The sequence below is a fragment of the Indicator indicator genome, chromosome 34 (genome assembly GCF_027791375.1).
Source record: "Indicator indicator isolate 239-I01 chromosome 34, UM_Iind_1.1, whole genome shotgun sequence".
Taxonomy (NCBI): domain Eukaryota; kingdom Metazoa; phylum Chordata; class Aves; order Piciformes; family Indicatoridae; genus Indicator; species Indicator indicator.
In genome coordinates, this window is record NC_072043.1 from 6,554,251 (window position 1) to 6,574,037 (window position 19,787).

The window sequence follows — 19,787 nt, forward strand, 5'->3', positions numbered from 1 at the left end:
TTTCTTCCTCTCAGCTTGGGTGAGTACCGTCTGGGATCTGGATTTTACCGAGGTGGATCCCCTGGATTCCCTGATAGCGGAGAGGATCGCGGGAGATGGCCTGGATGCTTTCACCTGCTTTTTCCAGGCCCTGGCACCCTTTACAGCTGACAGCACAGAGGTAAGGTCAGCACACAGAGTCACGAACTGCTTAACACAGTCCCTGAGCTCCTCTGTTGTTTGTGCCCCTCCTGCCTTGACACAAAGCATTGCAGGGCTGCCCAGAATGGTTTTTGTCTTGTGTGCTGCAATGCTTATGAGGAAGGCTTTTCCCAAGGCTGAAACACATGACTGACTATAAAGTAATGTAAATTGTATATAGCATGGTAATTAGAGAATGATGGAATAGTTTTTGTTGGAAGAGACCTTTAAGATCATTGAGTCTGACCATTAACCCAGCACTGCCAAGTCACCACTAAGCCACGTCCCTCGGCACCACATCTGTATGGCTTTGAAACCTGTCCAGGGATGGGGACTCTGCCACTGCTTTAGACAACCTCTTTCATCCCTTTAGGAAAAGAAATCATTCCTCATGTCCAACCTAAACATTCCCTGGGGCAACTTGAGTTTATTTTTTCTTGTTCTGTCCCTTGTTACATTTGATAAGAGACCAAGCTGCACATGGCTCCAACTTCCTTTCAGAGAGTTGTAGAGCCAGAAGGTCTCACTTAAGCCTTCTCCAGCCTAAACTCCCCCAGTTCCCTCAGCTGCTCTTCACCAGCCCTGTTCTCCAGACCATTCACCGGCTTGGTTGCCTTCTCTAGACACTCTCCAGCCCCTCAATGTCAATTCTTAAAAAGATATTTCAAAAAATACCTCTGTGGTGGTTGGTTGCAGTGGCAACTACTAAGAAATGCACAGAAGCTACTTGTAGAGAGCTGTGTTCTCCCAGGATTTCTTGCTATTTGTGTCTTTCCCTTCAGAATATCTGGACCTTGTTTGCTGAACACAACTTCTGCCCTAACACCTTCGTGGCTGTGCTGCACCACTTTGTCCAAACTGGCCAGAACCGAGCAGCTAATGTGCAGCAGAGGCTCCATGCGCTGCACGCAGCTGGGTTGTACTTTGTACTGCTGGAGATCCCAGGTGAGCAAAGGGTTATGCCTCCTCGCTGCTGGATCAAACACTCCTCTGGCAGAATCAGCCTTCCTTCATTTCTAAGAATTCCAGGTGGAGCAAGTGATGGTGTTTGAACTGTCCACTTGATGTCCCTGCAGTCCCTGGGGACCAGGCTCAGGCAGGTTGTTGAGTGCTGAACAGCTGCTGCAGTCTGATAGCAGCTTGGTTCTCCTGTCAGAAAGTGGCTTGATGGCCTCAGCCGGGGTCTGTGTTGCAGTTTGTTTTCTCAGGAGCTCTGACAAGGTCGACAGAGGAGTCAGCAAGGCACACAGTGCTCAAACTCTCTGCTTTTGACAGTAATACTCAGTGAAGGCAGAGCTGATTCCTGCTCTGTAACCAGACAGCATTTCACTGTGCACTGCTTTTAGAATCATCGAATTATTTCAGCTGGTAAAGCCCTCTGGTGCCATTGAGTCCAATCAGCAACCCAACACCACCATGGCCATTAAAACCATGTCCACAATGTTTCTTGAACACCTCCAGGGAAGAGGATTCTACCACCTCTCTGGGCAGCCTGTTCCAATGCCTGACCACTCCTTCAGCATAGAAATTGGTCCTTATCTCCAACCTAACCCTCCCCTGGCACAATTCCAGGTCATTTCCTCCCTTCTGTCACCTGAGACTAGGGAAAAGAGACCAATCCCCACCTCACTGCAACCTCCCTTCAGGGACCTGTAGAGAGCAATGAGGTCTATCCTTAGCCTCCTCTTCTCTAGACTAAACACCCTCAGTTCACTCAGCTGCTCCTCACCAGCCCTGTTCTCCAGACCTTTCCCCAGCTTTGGTGCCTTTCTCTGGACATGCTCCAGCCCTGCAGTGTCCTTGGATTAAGGAGCCCAAAACTGACCCCACTGTTCAAGGTGTGGCCTCACCAGTGCTGAGCAGGGGGGCACCACCACTTCCCTGGTCAGGCTGAGTTGTGAAAACTGAAGCATTGTTGCAAATAACAAGTTCTTGGAATTCTCTCAGGGTCATTCACTGCAATATCCCTTGATATTCAAAGTTCTGGTTTTGCTGATGTGAGTGGTGTGGCACACAAACTGGTGCTGCTACTGGAGAATGTCATTGCTGATGCAGTTGGGCTTTGTTCAAGCAATTCTCTTTTGTCTTGCCCTGAACTTTCCTAGGCTCCCAGGACAGTGCCTTTGTCCTGCCTGTCTCCTTGGCTGGAGCAATGGCCAGATGATTTAATGAGTGTATTTTGTGTGGGAGGTGTCTGATGTTGTCTTCTCTGGCAGGCAGCATAGTTAACCAGCTCTTCCATCAAGTGATGTTTGATAAGTGTCTTTACACCCTGACAAAATGTTGGCCTGGAGAGGTGATGAGGAAAAGGAAGAACAACCACACTCAGAGCACTGTGGGGAGGAACACAAAGAAAGGAAAACCCTGCAGGAATGGCAATGTAAGATGTTTGTGTACTCTCTGCTTAGAAACCTCTATTAATACACAAATTGTTGGCAAGCTGCTTCACTTCTAGGTCAGTGTTATACTCCTCTCTTTTTTCCTACCCGTTTTAATTCTCCACCTTTTATTCAGCACTTCAGCTGTGCTCTTGATCCTTTACCTATTATTAGGAATTTCAAAGGTCTGATGATTCAACATTAGGAGCAGTTCCCTGGCTGCTGACTAATCTAAAAACTGCAGCTTATTTCTCTCTGCCATGTTGTTAGAAAGCTCAGTAGCAGAAGGGGGAAACTAATCTATATCAGCTTCTTCAAGTCAGTATGTGACCAGCTTGCAAATGGTCTTTGTGTTTCCCTGCCAGCTGACTGATGGAGAGTTGAAGGGCTGAATGCTGTGGTTAGCTGCACTCAGCTGCTCCTTCTGACATTTACATGTTGTTATTCAAAAGGAATTGAGGATTACATATTCAGAAATCCTGAGAGAACATCAGCGCTGCAGGGTCATGGCAAGCAAGGGAAGAAGGTCATAGGCATGATGGGAATTGGTTGAGAGGCCTCTCCAAGTGTCAGATTAGAACTCAGATAATTGCCTGCTGCTCTGATGGACTTTCTCACAGAATCATAGAATGGGAAGGGTTGGAAGGGGCCTCTAGAGGCCAAATCAGAATGACCTAGGGCAGGTCACACAGCCATATGGGTCTCGAAAATCTCCAGAGAAGGAGACTCCACAACCTTCTCTGGGCAGCCTGCTCCAGAGCTCCAACACCCTCACAGTAAAGAAGTTTCTCCTCATGTTGAGGTGGAACCTCTTGTGTTCCATCTTCTCCTTAAAAACAAGAACAAGCAGTGTGGAGTTTTCTTTTTTTTTTTATCCAAGTTTCGTCTTTCTGTCTGGTTTGGGGTTTTTTCCTCCCTGTTAAGTGCATTAACTAATCTGAAAGCACAGATTAGATGTTTGGATGTGAAATCCTGCAGGCCCTAGCCTGAGAACTGTGTGAAATGTGCAAAAGAGATTAGCCAGGGCAGTGAGATAGGACAATGCTGTTTCTCTTTTCTGCCAATGCAGAGGGAAGAGATACTGGAAGAGGAGGAGGAAGAGGGCTGTGAAAATGTTTACTTCTCAACGGATGATCTGCTGCAAATTCGCAACTCGGTCTTCTTTCTTCTGAAGAGCTTCTTGAGGCTTCTACCTAAGTTCTCCCTAAAAGAAAAACCTCAGTCTATACAGAACTGCTTGCAGGTAATGAATTCATAGATTCAATGAATGGGTTGGGTTGGAAGGGACCTTAAAGCTCATCCAGCTCCAACCCCCTGCCCTGGTTGCTCATCCAGCTCCAACCTCCCACCAGCCCAGGTTGCTCAAGGTCTCATCCAACCTGGCCTTGAACACCTCCAGGGAGGGTGAATCCACAACCTCCCTGGGCAACCTGTTCCAGTGCCTCACTGCCCTCACTGGAAAGAATTTCTTCCTCATCTCCAGTTTGTCTCCCCTCCTCCAGCTTCAGTGCGTTGCCCCTCATCCTGTCACTCCAAGCCCTTGCAAAAAGTCCCTCCTCAGCTTTCTGGTAAGCCTTTTCAAGGTACTGGAAGGCTGGTCTAAGGTCTCCCCAGAGCCTTCTCTTTTCCAGGCTGAGCAGCCCCAACTCTCTCAACCTGTCTTCATAGGGGAACTTTTCTAGCCCTTTGATCATCTTCATGGCCTCCTCTGGACCTTCTCCAGCAGTTCTGTGTCCTTCTTATGATTAACCCTCCCTGCCCCAGGGGGAAGATGCTTGTTATTGAGACTCTGGACTTTGTGGTTTGCTCCTGTTGTGCTTCAAGGGACACACTGTGGTTTGAAAGCTTATCTTAAGTTCTCTGTGCCTAAGCAGACCTCACACCTTGCCCTCATGTGGATTAGCTAATCTTGGCCTCTTTTTGCCTTGCAGATCTTCGTTGAAGTGGCAAACTTTGAGCCAGCTGTGCATGAGTTCAAGGTCTCAGCAGCAATGTAAGCAAAGAACTGTTGATGTTTATGTGGTGATTTGGAACCCGCTGCTTGTGTTGTTATTATCCTGTTTGTGTGCAAATGAAAGCAGTGATTTCTTTCACTAAAGATAATTAGAACCTGTTCCACCTAGCTCACAGTAAACAACATTTAGTGAATATTGAATACTTTCCAGTCAGTGAGCATGTTTGGTTTTAACAGTTGTAGTAAATGTTCCTCTGATGAGAGATGAAGACATCCCTTTGCCTTCTTTTCCTTAGGGATGTGAATAAAGCCAAGTACATTCCTGAGCTGGCCTATTATGGACTGAGGTTGCTGTGTTCCCCTCTGCATGGTGCAGAAGATAAGGTAAAAGTTGGACCAAATCTTTCAAATCAGAGGCAAGATTAGGGTTTTTTTTCCCCTACCTCACTCCTTATTTCCCTTGACTTGCACAGTGATGCATTTCATGCTCATTGAATCATCTGCTCTAGTGACTCCTGTGGCAGATGAATCAAAACCAGAGGACAGGACAGCTACAGTGATATTAGGTCTCTGTACCTTAAAAAAAAGGGAATTCCAGCTTTGCTGTGCTTGCCTGGAGTTTTCTTCTTCCCTGCTAGATGGAGCTGCAGCACTGCTTGGCAGCCTGCTGTGCCATTGTGTAGCAGTGGAGCATGATGGGGCAGTGTTCTGTGCAGATGATGGGAAGCAAGGCTGATTCTCATTCAGAGAGCACTCTGTCGTCATGGAGCATCCAGTTCTACCAGAAATGTGTCTGTAGCTTTACATTTATTTTGTTAAAGTGTCAAGCATACTCTGTCATCTCCCACTTACCTGTGTGCTGCTCCTGTGCATGGGGTTTTGAATGCTGGGTGTGACCCTGCTGCTGTCTTTAAGTCTGTACACCACCTGAGCATCTCAGGGCATCAGCAGCTGTCTAGTCAGGAAAGCCTGGAGCTCAGTGCATGCTAACCTGACACCTACTTGAGTGCTTGCCCAGCTTTAGCAGCCTTAGACCAGTGTGTTTCAGCCTCCCTGGTGTCTTAGCACAGCACAAGCTCCTCAGACTGCTGGTGTCAGGAAGGTGTAGCAGCTCTGCTTCTCAGACCTGCCTCATCTTCCCTGCCTCTGTTTGACTGCTCAGTGAGGCACAGATTCATAGAATTGTTTTGTTTGGAAAATCCCTTTAAGATCATTGAGCCCAACCAGCAACCCAACACCACCATGGCTGTGAAACCATGTCCACAGGTTTCTTGGACACCTCCACCACCTCCATGGGCAGCCTGTTCCAATCCCTGGCCACGCTTGCAGCAAAGAAATTGTTCCTCATCTCTCAACCTAAACCTCCCCTGGTCCAATTTCAGGCCATTTCTTCTCTTTCTATCATTTGATAGTAGGGAGAAGAGACCAACCCCCACCTCACTGCAGCCTCCTTTCAGGGAGCTGTAGAGAGCAATGAGGTCTCCTCTCAGCCTCTTCTTCTCCACACTAAACACCTCCAATTCCCTGAACTGCTCCTCCCCAGACCCTTCCCCACCTTTGTTTCCCTTCTCTGGACATGCTGCAGCATCTTCATGGATTGAGTGGCCCAAAACTGACCCCAGTATTGACGGTGCAGCCTCACCAGTGCCCAGTACAGTGGCACCATCACTTCCCTGTTCCTGCTGGCATGCTGTGATCCCAACAGTATGGCAGAAAGAAGAGGAAAGCCCAAAGGTTCAAATGCATGTGGTGATGAAAAAATGCATTCAGTTTAGGAGTGTTCTGTGCACAGGCTTCCTTAGGGGTCTTGTATGAGAACACAAGTAGAAGAGATGTGTGCATTAGGAGTGGCTCCTCTTTGAATCAGACTGCTAGGAGTTGTATTTTGACAGGTGCTACTACTTGTTTGGCTGAGAATTTATTTTATAAGCCTGGTCAGAATGCTTTGTGCAGGGGTTCCATGAACTCAACCTGCAAATAACTTTTCCTTTCCAGACCCTTCGCCAGGTCTTCCAACGCATCCTCAATGTCGTCCTCATGCAGGAAAGTGGAGTGGGTTCCAGGTGCACAACCCTTGCCATCACATCAGCTGTGATCTCTGCCAGGAATCAGGCTATAAAATTCATCAGGTGAAGCACAGAGCTCTGGCACTACCCTTCCTGGGAATGCCTGCTCTTTCTTCTGGCATGCCTTGGCTTTACCCTTTAGCTGATAAAGGGATGAGACAAACTGGCACTGACTTTTGAAGTTGTTTGTGCAAATGAGGTTTAATTAAAGTGTCTGTAATGGGAATTTACTGAACTTGCTGGTGGAGGGGGGAAAAAAGAAAAAGGTTCTGTTTGACAGAAAAGCAGGACCTACCTTCTGTACTTTGCTTGGTGTCAGGCTTTTAGGTTTTGTAGTTTACTACAAAGTAATGTAAAGGAGATAAAAGATTAGTATGGAGCTCACTACTTGCTTCTTTGCTTTCTCTTGCTTAAACATCGCAAAAGAGATCTTTATTATATCCTCTGCCTGGGGATCCATGTTGTTAGAAAGCATTTTTTGTGCAGAGGTCCCTAGACAACAGACAGTGTGTAGGTTGAGAATGAAGGAGCTTTTCATATTGTCCTTCTGCTTGTGGAAAGGGATTGGAAGAAGAAACATTTTTCTGCCTGCCTTTTCTTGTAGAAAGGGATTGGAAGAAACATTTTTCTGCCTGCCAAGCCAGGTTTGTGTAGAAAGGAAGCAGGTCTGCTCCCTGCCTGTATCCTGTTGGACTAGTGCTTCTGATTCCAGAACTTCTGAAACTCATTCCCAAAGCAATGGCCTTGATTTGATCTGATTTTTTTTTTTTTTTTTGGTCTCTGTTCTCAACACAGCCTCCTTAAACTCTGTTTGTTTTGGTTGTGTGCAGCTCTGTTGTGGATGAGCTGAAGGAAGCTGTTTTTCCTGTTCTCCGAATCTTCCTGCAGTACATCTGCACCAAGGTATGCTGAGCTTTGTGGCACCTTGAGCTGAAGAACTCATGTGTGGGTACATTTGCAGTGTCTGGAGCAGTTAGGAAATCCATTTTCACAATATTTTGTAAGGAGTGAAAAGGTTTTTCATCCTTGGCAAATTTCTCGACAGCCTGATTGTGTTTTGATCTTTGTCAGAGAACACTGTGGGTGAACATTTCCTCATTCACAGCTGATTGTGCCCTGCTTGTGACCCCTCCTAAATCTGCTGTTGCTTTTACCACTGATTTGGTAGAGGAAAATGGGAATTCTGAGAGCTCTTTCCCTGACTAACTACCTGAAATAGTAGCCATGTGGAAATACTGCCTCTGGATTTAATCCAAGCTGCAGCTTTGCCTTGGGGAACCTGCTATGTGAACAAGGGTGAAGTGGTGACCAAGGAAGCTGTGATTGTTCCTCCCAGTCACAGAATCACAGAATATCTTTGGTTGGAAGAGACCTTTTAGATCATCTGGTCCAACCTTTGACTCAGCACTGCAAGGTCACCCCTAAGCCATGTCCCCAAGTGCTGGGTCCACACACCATTTAAATACCTCCAGGGATGGCAATTCCACCACTGCCCTGGGTAGCTTTTTCCAATGTTTCGGAATTCTTTCAGAGAAGGATTTCTAATATCCAGCCTAAACCTCCCCTACACAGCTTGTGTCATTTCCTCTTGTCATAGAATCATTCAGGTTGGAAAAGACCCTTGAGATCATCAGGTCCAACCACTAACTCTACCAAGTTCACCATATGTTAAGTGCCACATCTAAATGACCTTGAAACACCTCCAGAGGTGACTCCACCACCTCCTTGGGCAGCCTGTTCCAGTGCCTGACTGCTGTTGCAGTGGAAAAAAAAAGTTTCCTTGCCACCAGGGAGAAGTTGTTGTGCTTCTCTCACTCCAACCTCCTTTCAGGGAGCTGTAGAGAGCAATGAGGTCTCTCCTCAGCCTCCTTTTCTCCAGACTGAACAACCTCAGATCCCTCAGCTGCTCCTTATAGGACTTGTGCCCTAGGCCCAAGTCCATGTTGAATGGGACCCTCTCACTCATTAAATAAAAAAAATACTTCTTTTAAGCCCTGAAAAGCCTTTCTGAATCTGGAGCAGAGCATGGAAATATCCTACCCTGCACCTGCCCTTGCTTTTCAGGTCCCAGACAAGGCTGATTATCGCACATATGCTGCACAGGCCTTGGTGACTTTGCTGACCCAACTGCCTTCTGCTGAGTTTGCTGACTTCATCTCCTGGCTGTATAAATACTCAAGGCACACTAAAGTAAGTGCATCTCCTGGGGCTTCCAGGGCTCAGAGACAGCAATGTGGTGAAGAGGAAGGGTTCAGCAGCACTATTGAATAGTGTTGTTACTGCTGGTACCAGAAAATGGGGAACAGGAGCAGGCAGTGCCTGTGCCTTTGCTTGCATTAACACAATCATACAATCACCTGGGTTGGAAGGGACCTCTAAAAGTTATCTAGTCCAACCCCCCTGCAGTCAGCAGGGACATCCTCAACTAGATCAGGTTGCCCAGAGCCCTGTCAAGCCTCACCTCCATCTCCAGGGATGGAACCTTGACCACCTCCCTGGGCAACCTGTTCCTGTGCTCGACCACCCTCATTGGAAAGAACCTCTTCCTAACAGAGTACCTCATGTGCTTTTTCTTCCAATAGATTGCCTACAGAGTATTTGCTCTTGATGTAGTGTTGGCTTTGTTGGAGGTGCCTGAAAGGAATATGGACAGCTCCTTGTCCCTGGATCAGCAGAAGCTTCTGAAGCATCAGTTTTTGGTGCAGGCCATGGTGTTTGGGCGCTGTTCAGACAGAGCACCTGTGGTCCGTAGCAAGGCTTTGAGCAGCTTTGCTCACTGCCTGGAAATGAAAGGTGCTCCTGCCTTGGAGAGCATACAGGTCTTGTTGCAAAGCTGTAAGTGTTGGGGACAAATTAAAGAGGGAAAGTATTTCTTGAACCTTCTTGAGAATAAGTGCTGGGAGACAGGAGAGTTAGTTGGCAGGAACATGAGAATCTGTCCTTGTGTGCTGTATCGTGATGAGAATCCTAAAATGGTTTGGGTTGGAAGGGACCTTAAAGATCATCCAGTTCCAACCCCCCTGCCACTAGCCCAGGTTGCTCAAGGCCTCATCCACCTTGACCTTGAACACCTCCAGGGAAGGGGCATCCATGACCTCCCTGGGCAACCTGTTCCAGGTTCCAGTGTCTCCCCACCCTCACTGGAAAGAATTTCTTCCTAATCTCCAGTCTCAATCTCCCTTCTTGCAGTTTAAGAAAGTAATAGATGAGTCTTGTTACTTATGAAGTCTTATTTTTGGAAGGAATTTATTCTGGTCTAGAAGTTCTAAATAGAGATTCCTCCGTGAGATACCTTTGAAGGATATTTACAGATGACTGAAATTGCTCATTGAAGAGAGGAGAGAAAAAAAAAAAAAAAAGGTGGATTCTTGCCTGACAGTTGATTAAATCTTGAGTTGCCTTTTGCTTCTGCTAAGTTGTTCTGTTCGTGATTGGCATTCAGAACTCCCTCAGGTGTGCTAAGGGCCAGATGGCACAATTCAGGAGCCTGCACATAGCTTGCTTGCCTGGAGAGAAAAAAAACAAAACAAAACACAGGAATGACAAAATATCCAGGATTAAAATACTTCATTTAATATCTTTTTTTTTTTAATTTCTTTTTTTGGCAGCCTCTGACCACACAGCCTCGGATGCAAACACAAACACTGCCAGCACGATAGTCGGTGCAGAAGGTACAGAGTTTTTCCCTTGTAGCAAGTCTCAGGCTGTTCTTGGCATGCCACTTCTAAAAATACACCTCCCTGTAAAACCTGGGGCATGCAGGAGGCTCTCTGTTTAACAGTGAACCAAATGAACATTTGCCTTTTTTTTGATCCTTTTCATTCTGAAGCTTTTCACTTTTCCTTTTCAGCTGCGTCCGACCATCCCCTGAAGACTTTACCGACTTTCAAAACCGTGGAGCTGACTGACAGCAGTGACACCACTGTGCACAATGGTATGGCAAGGTGACACCAGGCTTTTTCAGATCACTTTTCCAACCCTTAATTGAAATCTTAGAATCATTAGGGTTGGAAGGGACCTCAAGGACCATCCAGTTCCAACCCCCCTGCCGTGGGCAGGGACACCTCACACCACAGCAGGTTGCTCACAGCCACATCCAGCCTGGATGCAAAAACCTCCAGGGATGAGGCTTCCATCACCTCCCTGGGCAACCTGTGCCAGTATCTCACCACCCTCATGGTGAAGAATTTCTCTCTAACATCCAATCTGAATCTACCCATTTCTATTTTTGTTCCATTCTCCCCAGTCCTGTCATTCCCTGACACCCTAAAACATCCCTCCACAGCTTTCTTGTAGTCCCAAAATGATATTGTGAGGCCACAAGAAGGTCTCCTTGGAGCCTTCTCTTCTCCAGAGTGAACAGTCCCAACTCTGTCTGTCCTCATAGCAGAGGAGCTGCAGCCCTCTGCTCATCCTCATGGCCCTTCTCTGGACACCTTCCAGCACCTCCACATCCTTCTTGTAATAGAGGCTTTCTAGATTTTTCTGAACTGTACTCAGTGTCCATTCTTCAAAGAAAGCAGAGGGAGCTTTCTGTAGAGCTGTTAAAAAAAAAAAGACAAACAAAAAAAAAACCACTTAGGGAATGATGAAGGGGGTGGAAGTGCCAGGCATAAAGAAAAACTCTACCTCCTTGAGTCTGATAAATACATTTAATCTTAAAATACCCATGTTCATCTCTATTAATATGGTGGCAACACTTGTTGAGAAGCAGGTAACTTATTCCCTCCAAAAAAAAAGGATGGTAATTGATGTGGGATATAATACTTGTAACTCCATAAATTTCAGGGTAATTAAATCTCTTGCTCCAGTGCACAGAGAACTAATGTAGTTTTGCTACATAAAACACAGCACCATTGCCTGCCACTGTGGTGGGGGGAAGGATTTCCCTTCCCCCAGCAGGCTGCCACTGTGGTGGGGGGAAGGATTTCCCTTCCCCCAGCAGGCTGCCACTGTGGTGGGGGGAAGGATTTCCCTTCCCCCAGCAGGCTGCCACTGTGGTGGGGGGAAGGATTTCCCTTCCCCCAGCAGGCTGCCACTGTGGTGGGGGGAAGGATTTCCCTTCCCCCAGCAGGCTGCCACTGTGGTGGGGGGAAGGATTTCCCTTCCCCCAGCAGGCTGCCACTGTGGTGGGGGGAAGGATTTCCCTTCCCCCAGCAGGCTGCCACTGTGGTGGGGGGAAGGATTTCCCTTCTCTGCAGCATCAAGGATTGGCTGGAGTTAAAAGCCAAGTGTGAGGTTCAATGGACTGCTGGGGAATGACAAGCAGCTGACTTGTTGACAACCTGAACTCAGCACCTACATTGGCTTTTGTGGCCATGATGCTCCTTCTCTGAGTCTCTTCCTTTCTTTTGCATGTGAAAGCTTTTCTTCCTAACCTTTAGGCCTCTGCCAGTATCTTTGCTCTCGGTTGTTGCTGTTCACCTCTCTTGAACTGCTGACAATTCCATTCACTGCTTGGTTCACATCCTGCAGTTGTGTCTTTGTTCCACAGCTCATGCTGCTCTTCACATGGGATCTCTCTTCCTATCTCCATGAGCCAGGCTCCAATCTCCTCCATTGAAAGCTTGCTTTTAAAACATTTCACTGATAAATTTCCTTAATCTGCTCTCTCAGATAGAGAAGTCCTCCAGGCCACTTGAGCTATTGTGTATTCCCTGTTTAGTTGCAGGCTGCTTGTGGCAGAGGATGCCTGGGTTTATATCCGATACCCAGCTGAGCATACACTTGGCGCTGGGCAAAATAAATGAAGAAAAGGGTTGGATGAAAAAGGACTGTCTGGAGCTCAGGAGGATAGCTGGAATGCAGGGCTCTCAGAGTCACTCAGGGTGCATTAGCAATGCTGCCTGGCACACACTTGTGTTTGGCTTAAGCCTGTGCTAATTCTGCACTTCTCTGAAGACTGAACAGCTTGTGTTTTAGAAGCAAAATCCATCTTAGCTGAGGGTAGTGAGAAGGTGCTAAGTGCACAAGGGCAAAGGTGAGAAGGGTGGGGATAACCTGCAGGACAAGCTGTAGGATTGTGGAATTGTTTGGGTTGGAAAAGCCCTCAAGTCCAGCCATCAACCCAACACCACCTTGGTCACTAAACCATGTCCCCAAGTGCCATGGCCACACATTTCTTCAACACCTCCAGGGATGGGGACTCCACCACCTCCCTGGGCAGCCTGTTCCATTGCCTGACCACTCTTGCAGCAAAGAAATTGTTCCTAATCTCCAACCTAAACCTCCCTCAGCTTGCCCTCACTGCCCCTTGTCCTGTCAGTGGACATCCCTGTGCAGATCCTGGCTCCATCCTCCCCACACTGCCCTGCACAGCTTTATCCCCAGCAGTGAGGGCAGCCCTCAGGCTCCTCTGCTCTCAGCTCCAAGCCCCAGCTCCCTCAGCCTGGCCTCCCAGGGAGATGTTCCACTGCCTGCAGCAGCTTTATGGCTCTGCACTGGACTCTTTCAAGCAGTCCCCTGAGGTTGTTCTTGAACTGAGAGATCTGCCTGTGCTCTGCCCTCAAGATGCTTTTCCCACAGCTGGCTGTGCTGCAGGCTTTTGTTAGAGAGCAGGATCTATCTGATAAGCTTTCAAACCAGGAAGGTAGCTTCACATCTTTTCTGAAGACAAATAAATACAGCAGCAACTACAGATGGCTTTTGCTTTTTGCTGCGTGGATCAAAATGATTTGGTGTCTCACTTGCTTTTGTGATATGGTCTAAGATCTATTGTCAAATGAAAGAACTTGGAAAAATGGGGTTGGTTTGTTGTTTTTCTTTCCTGGCTGATATCTCATTCTGAATTTTTTTGGGGTGGGTTTTTTTATGCTGTGTTTGATTCACACTCTTGAAAGGCTCAGGCAACAGATTGTTGCTCAGGGGAGTTCAGAGCTGTTTACCTCCTTGGGTGATAGTGCTGCTAGGTGGTGGTGAGGCTGATTCCTTTTTCTCATGGTTTTGGATAGGAAAAGAACTTCTGGCCATGCTGAGGTTGAGAGCTGGGGATGAGAAAACCAGTGTGAGGAGGTCTGCTCTCCAGGTAGGTTGTTTTCTGCATGTTTCCCTCATCAGAGATTCACAGAATGGGTTGGGTTGGAAGGGACCTTCAAGATCATCCAGTGCCAACCCCCTGTCATGGGCAGGGACACCTCCCACCAGCCCAGGTTGCTCAAGGCCTCATCCAGCCTGGCCTTGAACACCTCCAGGGAGGGAGCATTCACAACCTCCCTGGGCAGTCTATGCCAGTGTCTCCCAAGAATTTCTCAATCTCCCCTCTTCCAGCTTCAATCCATTGCCCCTCAACTTTTCACCACAAGCCCTTCTACAAAGTCCCTCCCCAGCTGTCTTGTACCCTTCAGGTACTCAGATCACAAATACAGAGGCCACAGTCCTGCAGGGAGCTGTGTTGTAGCTTCCTGCTATCCCTGCAGAGTGCCTACAGGGGCAATAATGCAAGCATGATGATGGAAAATTTTTCTAGTACTCTTGCTGGCATTCTCTTATTCTGTCATTTGGAGGAGAGGCTCTTTTCAAATGTCAATAGGCATTTCAATTAAGTGACTTCCTTATAAACTGAAGCATATTAGCTGCTCAGTTTGTTTTGACCTTGTTAACAAAGAGAGTAGGATCTCTCCAGCCTCTTTTTGGAGGTATGCTTGGCTTTGCTCCTTGCTCAGTTCTTCTAAAGGAAGCCATTAGCTTTTCAAGAGACACAACTACAGGAGAAATTTCACCCTCTTACCAGCCAGTCCTCTTCAGCCCAGCTCTTCCTCCTCAGTTCACACATTGATTTGAGCTTCCCAGTTAAGGCTTTACAGTTGTTTTAATAATAGAACTGTTTTGGTTGGAAAAGACCCTTAAGACCATTGAGTCCACCCCTCCACAGGCATTAAACCCTGTCCCCAAGTGCCATGGCCACAGGTTTCTTGATCAGCTCCAGGGATGGAGGCTCCACCTCCCTGGGCAGCCTGTGCCAATGCCAGACCACTCTTTCAGCAAAGAAATTGTTCCTAAGCTCCAACCTAACCCTCCCCTGGCACAGCTTGAGACCATTTCCTCTCCTTCTATCACCTGATTCTAGGGAGGAGAGCCCAACCCCCACCTCACTGCAACCTCCTTTCAGGGAGTTGTAGAGAGCAATGAGGTCTCCCTTCAGCCTCCTCTTCTCCAGACTAAACACCCCCAGTTCCCTCAGCTCCTCCTCATGAAAAGTGTTCTCCAAACCTTCTGTAATGCAAGATACACCTTGTTTTCAAGGGGAAATTGTGACATTCACCCTGTCTAAATGCTGTTATAAGATCAGAACAACTGCAGAGATGTTTTCTGTTTCATTCTGCATCCCTTGGCTGTGCCCAGTGCTCATAAATTGTTAATGTGATGTTTTGCTCTCAGCAAGATAAATTAATCTCTAGTTAAAGTTGGTAGGGGGTAGATTGTATTTCTGATTTGCTACCCACTGCCTATATTCCCATCAGAATTGTGCTGCTGTTTCACTTGCAGGTCTTTACGAGCATCCTGAAGCACAAAGTGATCCTCTGCACTGCAGAAGACTTGTCTGCTCTTCAGGATCACTGCCGGGACCCAGCTGTCTCTGTCAGGAAGCAGGCCTTGCAGTCTCTGACAGAGCTCCTCCTGGTGAGCAAAACCACAGATCCATAGAATGCTTTGGTTGGAAAGGACTTTGAAAATCACCTAGTTCTAAGCCCCCTGCCATGGGCAGGAGCACCTCCCACCAGCCCAGGTTGCTCAACCAACCTGGCCTTGAACACCTCCAGGGAGGGAGCATCCACAGCCTCCCCGGGCAACCTGTGCCAATGTCTCCCAGCCCTCACTCTGAAGATTTTCTTCCAAATCTCCAGTCTCAATCTCCCCTCTCCCAGCTCAAAGCCATTGTCTCTCATCCTGTCACTCCAAGCCCTTGTCAAAAGTCCCTTCCCAGCTCTCCTGTAGCCCCTACAGGTACTGGAAGGCTGCTCTAAGGTGTCACTGGAGCCTTCTCTTGTTAAGGCTGAGCAGCCCCAACTCTCTCAGCCTGTCCCCCCAAGGGCAGTTCTGCAGCTCTCTGATTGTCTGTGGCCTCCTCTGGACCACCTCCAACAGTTCCATGTCCCTCTTGTGCTGGGGGCCCCAGAGCTGGATGCAGTGCTGCAGGTGGGCTCTCAGCAGAGCAGAGGAGCAGAATCCCTTCCCTTTCCTGCTGCTCCTCCCTGCTTTGGATGCAGTCTTGTGTGCTGCAATCTTGAGACTGCATCTTGAGATCTTCTACAGACCTGAGATGAGTGAGCTGTGGGTTAAAGGAGGGAGGAAACAGAGAGATCTGGTCCATGTCAGCTGCTCATTCAGGGAATTGCATTTTATGGCTGTGTTTAAATTTGGGTTGTCCTTTCTTTCTTTTTTTTTTTTATTTCTTTATTACCTTTTGACTTGGAAGCCATGAGTCATCCTTCTCCAGACTTGTGATTTATGTCAAATGCTTCCAACTGTTGGAAACGTTTCCTTTTACTGACTCTTGATTTATGTGTCATGGAGAAAATGTTTATGTTGCTGGCCTTCTTGAGCCTAAAAAAAAAAAAAAAAAAAACCCAAATCCCTCTGAATCACTTCAGTAAGATGTAATGTGGAGATGATAGCACTGTAATATTTTTCCTTTTTTTTTTTTTTTCCTATTTATTCACAAAGGGTGAGGAACTGAGGCTTGGAGCATGAGGTTTATATTAAGCAAAACTCTTTCTTTTTTTTTTTTTTTTCCTTTCTGGATTTTTTTTTTTTTTTTTTTGCTGTTAAATCATCTGCTCTACAGCTTTATTGCAGTACTGTTTACAAATCACAGGATCACAGATCACAGAATTAACCAGGCTGGAAAAGACCTTCGAGATCATCAAGTCCAGCCTATCACCCAACACCATCTGATCAACCAAACCATGGCACCAAGTGCCTCATCCAGGCTTATTTTAAACATTTCCAGGGATGGTGACTCCACCACTTCCCAGGGCAGCACATTCCAATGGCCAATCTCTCCTTCTGTGAAGAATTTCTTCCTAACTTCCAGCCTCAACCTCCCCTGGCACAGCTTGAGACTCTGTCTTCTTGTTCTGTCACTGCTTGCGTGGGAGAGGAGACCAACCCCCACCTGGCTCCAACCTCCCTGCAGGTAGTTGTAGAGAGCAATGAGGTCTGCCCTGAGCCTCCTCTTCTCCAGGCTGAACACCCCCAGCTCCCTCAGCCTCTCCTCACAGGGCTGTGCTCCAGACCCCTCCCCAGCCTCCTTGCCCTTCTCTGGACACATTCCAGCATCTCAACATCCTTCTTAAACTGAGGAGCCCAGAACAGGACTCAAGGTGTGGCCTAACCAGTGCTGAGCACAGGGCAGGATGACTTCCCTGCTCCTGCTGGCCACACTCTTGCTGATGCAGGCCAGGATGCCATTGGCCTTCTTGGCCACCTGGGCACACTGCTGGCTCCTGGTTAGCTGCTGTCAACCAGCACCCCCAGGGTCTGTTGTAACTATTTATAGGGTTTCAACCCAAAGTATTAGCAGGGCTTTAGCAGAAGCAGCAGGTATCTTGATCACACATATGATCAAATCCCCTTCTGGTGTCAAGGAGATGCAAAGTTGTCTTGTTCCATTGTGCTTCCACCTTGCAGTGCTGCTTGAGCAGCATGCTGGGATTTGTTAAAACAGGGTTTCAAACTTAGCAGCTGAACCTGGATGTTTCTGTAGCTGAAGAGAGGGGATTGTGCCACTCTGATCTGCTCTGGTAGGAACTCACCTGCAGTACTGTGTCCTGCTCTGGAGTCCTCAACACAAGAAGGATATGGAGCTGCTGGAGCAGCCAGCAGCCAGAGGAGGCCACAAAGATGATCAGAGGGCTGGAGCATCTCTGATATGAAGACAGGCTGAGAGAGTTGGGGCTGTTCAGCCTGGAGAAGAGAAGGCTCCAGGGAGACCTTAGAGCAGCATTTCAATATCTGAAGGGGACCTACAGGCAGGCTGGGGAGGGACTGTTCAAAAGGGCTGTGGGGATAGGATGAGAGGCAATGGTTTGAAACTGGAGCAGGGGAGATTTAAGTTGGACATCAGGAGGAAGTTCTGCATAAAGAGGCTGGTGAAATCCTGGAACAGGTTGCCCAAAGTGGTAGTGGATGTTCCATCCCTGGAGATGTTCAAGGTCAAACTGGATGTGGCCCTGAGCAACCTGCTCTGTTTGGGAGATCTCTCTGCCCAGTGCAGGGGGTTTGGGGATGACAGCCTTGGAGGGTCCCTTCCAACCCAATGCATTCTGTGATTCTTTGTCTGCAGTCCTTTGCTGGTCTCCCTCTGTGCCTCTGGGATTCTCCAATGCTTTACAGAGGTTTCTAACCCAAGCTGTGTTTCCCTCAGGCTCAGCACTATAACGTCCTAGTGCAGAAGGCCTGGTTGAATGGAGTGGTGCCTGTTGTGATGGACTGTGAAACCTCTGTCCAAGAAAAGGCCTTGGAGTGCCTTGATCAGCTCCTGTTGCAGCACATAAAAAGCTATAATAAATTCAGGAGTGAGGACAAGGAGCAGACTCTAGCATGGGATCTCCTTACCCTCTTGGTTTCAGAAGAGCAGGAGCTGAAGTAAGTGCATTTCTTCCTTCTTTTCTTGGGGCTCTGCTGGCTCTTCTGTAGCAACCCTTTGTCCCCTGCCTCCCATGCTTTCTCACCTTTGCCATGTTAGTATGCAGGGACAAAATCCTTCCATTTCTGTCACTTTTAGTCCTGTTAGAATATGCAAGTTACGGTTTGCAGAAGGAAATTGCCTCTTGACTGGAGGAGTAAGATAAGGCTGTGAGTTGGTACTTGGAGTGCTCTCATTCCCTCTGTGGCCACAGGCCATTAGCTATCAGAGTTTACACCCTGGTGCAATGCACGTGCTGCCCACTGTGCAAGGGCAGCAGACTGCACTTGCTGGGTTGGGGTTTTCAGCTCTTTCAGTTCCCTGCTTGAAACCATCACTAATAAATGCACATCACTGCTGGAGGTGGGAGCTCTCATGCTGTGAGGGGCTTCTGTGGCTCTGCCAGGTCCTAGGACAGAGGAGCTGTTGAGCATGGACAAGCTGGCAGTGCTGGGTCCAGTCTTATTCAATATTGTCATCAACAATCTGGATGTGAGGGTGCAGCAAACTCAGGCAGTTTGCTGATGAGCTGAAACTGGGAGAAGTGGCTGATACACTGGAAGGCTCTGCTGCCAGTCAGCCAAACCTGGACAGGCTGGGTTGTTGATGGAGAGGAAGCTTGTGAGGTTCAACAAGGATAAGTGTAGAGTCTTGCACCTGGGGAGGAACAACACCATGCAGCAGTACAGGTTAGGGATTGACCTGCTGGAAAGCAGCTCCATGGAGAAGGACCTTGGAGTCCTGGTGGACAGCAGTGTGCTCTTGTGGCTAAGAAGGCCAAGGGTCTCCTGGGGTACATTGAGAAGAGTGTGGTCAGCTGGTCAAGAGTAGTTCTTCTCTCCCTCTACTCTGCCCTGCTGAGACCACATCTGGAGTATTTTGTCCAGTTCTGGGCTCCCCAGTTCAGGAGGGACAGGGAAATGCTGGGGAGTGTCCAACAGAGGCTATGGGGGTGATGAAGGGACTTGAACTTCTGAGTGATGAGGAAAGGCTGAGAGCCCTGGGGCTGTTTAGCCTGGAGAAGAAAAGGCTGAGAGGAGATCTTAGGAATGTTTATAAATATCTGAAGGGTGAGTGTCAAGAAGCAGGGGCCAGGATCTTCTCAGTGGTGTCCTGTGATAGGACAAGGGGCAATGGACACAAACAGGAACCCAGGAAGCTCTATCTCAACATGAGGAGAAACTTCTTCAGCGTGAGGGTGCTGAAGCCCAGGAGCAGGCTGTCCAGAGAGGTTGTGGAGTCTCCTCTGGAGACTTTCAAGATCCATCTGGATGTGTTCCTGTGTGACCTGCTCTCTGGCAGGCTGAATTGGACTCAGTCTCTGGAGGTCTCTTCCAATCCCTACCCTTCTATCATACTGTGGTGAGAAGAGTGCAGTTTTCCTTGGTGTGAAGTACTTTCACTTCCAGCTCTCTGCCTGAGCTGGAGTGTTCCTGTGTTGGAACAGGTTGTCCATGGAGGTGGTAGAGTCATCATCTCTGGAGGTGTTCAACAAATGAGTAAATGTGGCACTTTGGGACGTGGTCTAATGGTCATGGAGGTGTTGGGTGGAAGGTTGAACATGATCCCAGAGGCCTCTTCCA

At 47.9% G+C, this 19,787-nt stretch overlaps 1 protein-coding gene across 1 annotated transcript in view; it reads left to right on the forward strand.

Annotated features, from left to right (window-relative positions):
* Window positions 1-1,068: 1,068 nt before the first annotated feature.
* The window catches only part of NCAPD3 (non-SMC condensin II complex subunit D3), a 40,178-nt gene continuing 21,459 nt past the window's right edge, over window positions 1,069-19,787 (forward strand). Inside the window, exons 1-14 of the mRNA XM_054395572.1 lie at window positions 1,069-1,125; window positions 2,397-2,571; window positions 3,630-3,801; window positions 4,490-4,551; window positions 4,809-4,896; window positions 6,508-6,641; window positions 7,409-7,481; window positions 8,643-8,768; window positions 9,161-9,410; window positions 10,187-10,249; window positions 10,429-10,512; window positions 13,529-13,602; window positions 15,063-15,197; window positions 17,944-18,164. Coding sequence (XP_054251547.1) covers window positions 2,429-2,571; window positions 3,630-3,801; window positions 4,490-4,551; window positions 4,809-4,896; window positions 6,508-6,641; window positions 7,409-7,481; window positions 8,643-8,768; window positions 9,161-9,410; window positions 10,187-10,249; window positions 10,429-10,512; window positions 13,529-13,602; window positions 15,063-15,197; window positions 17,944-18,164 — 1,625 coding nt within the window. The 5' untranslated portion in view covers window positions 1,069-1,125; window positions 2,397-2,428. The remainder of the gene's footprint in view (window positions 1,126-2,396; window positions 2,572-3,629; window positions 3,802-4,489; window positions 4,552-4,808; window positions 4,897-6,507; window positions 6,642-7,408; window positions 7,482-8,642; window positions 8,769-9,160; window positions 9,411-10,186; window positions 10,250-10,428; window positions 10,513-13,528; window positions 13,603-15,062; window positions 15,198-17,943; window positions 18,165-19,787) is intronic.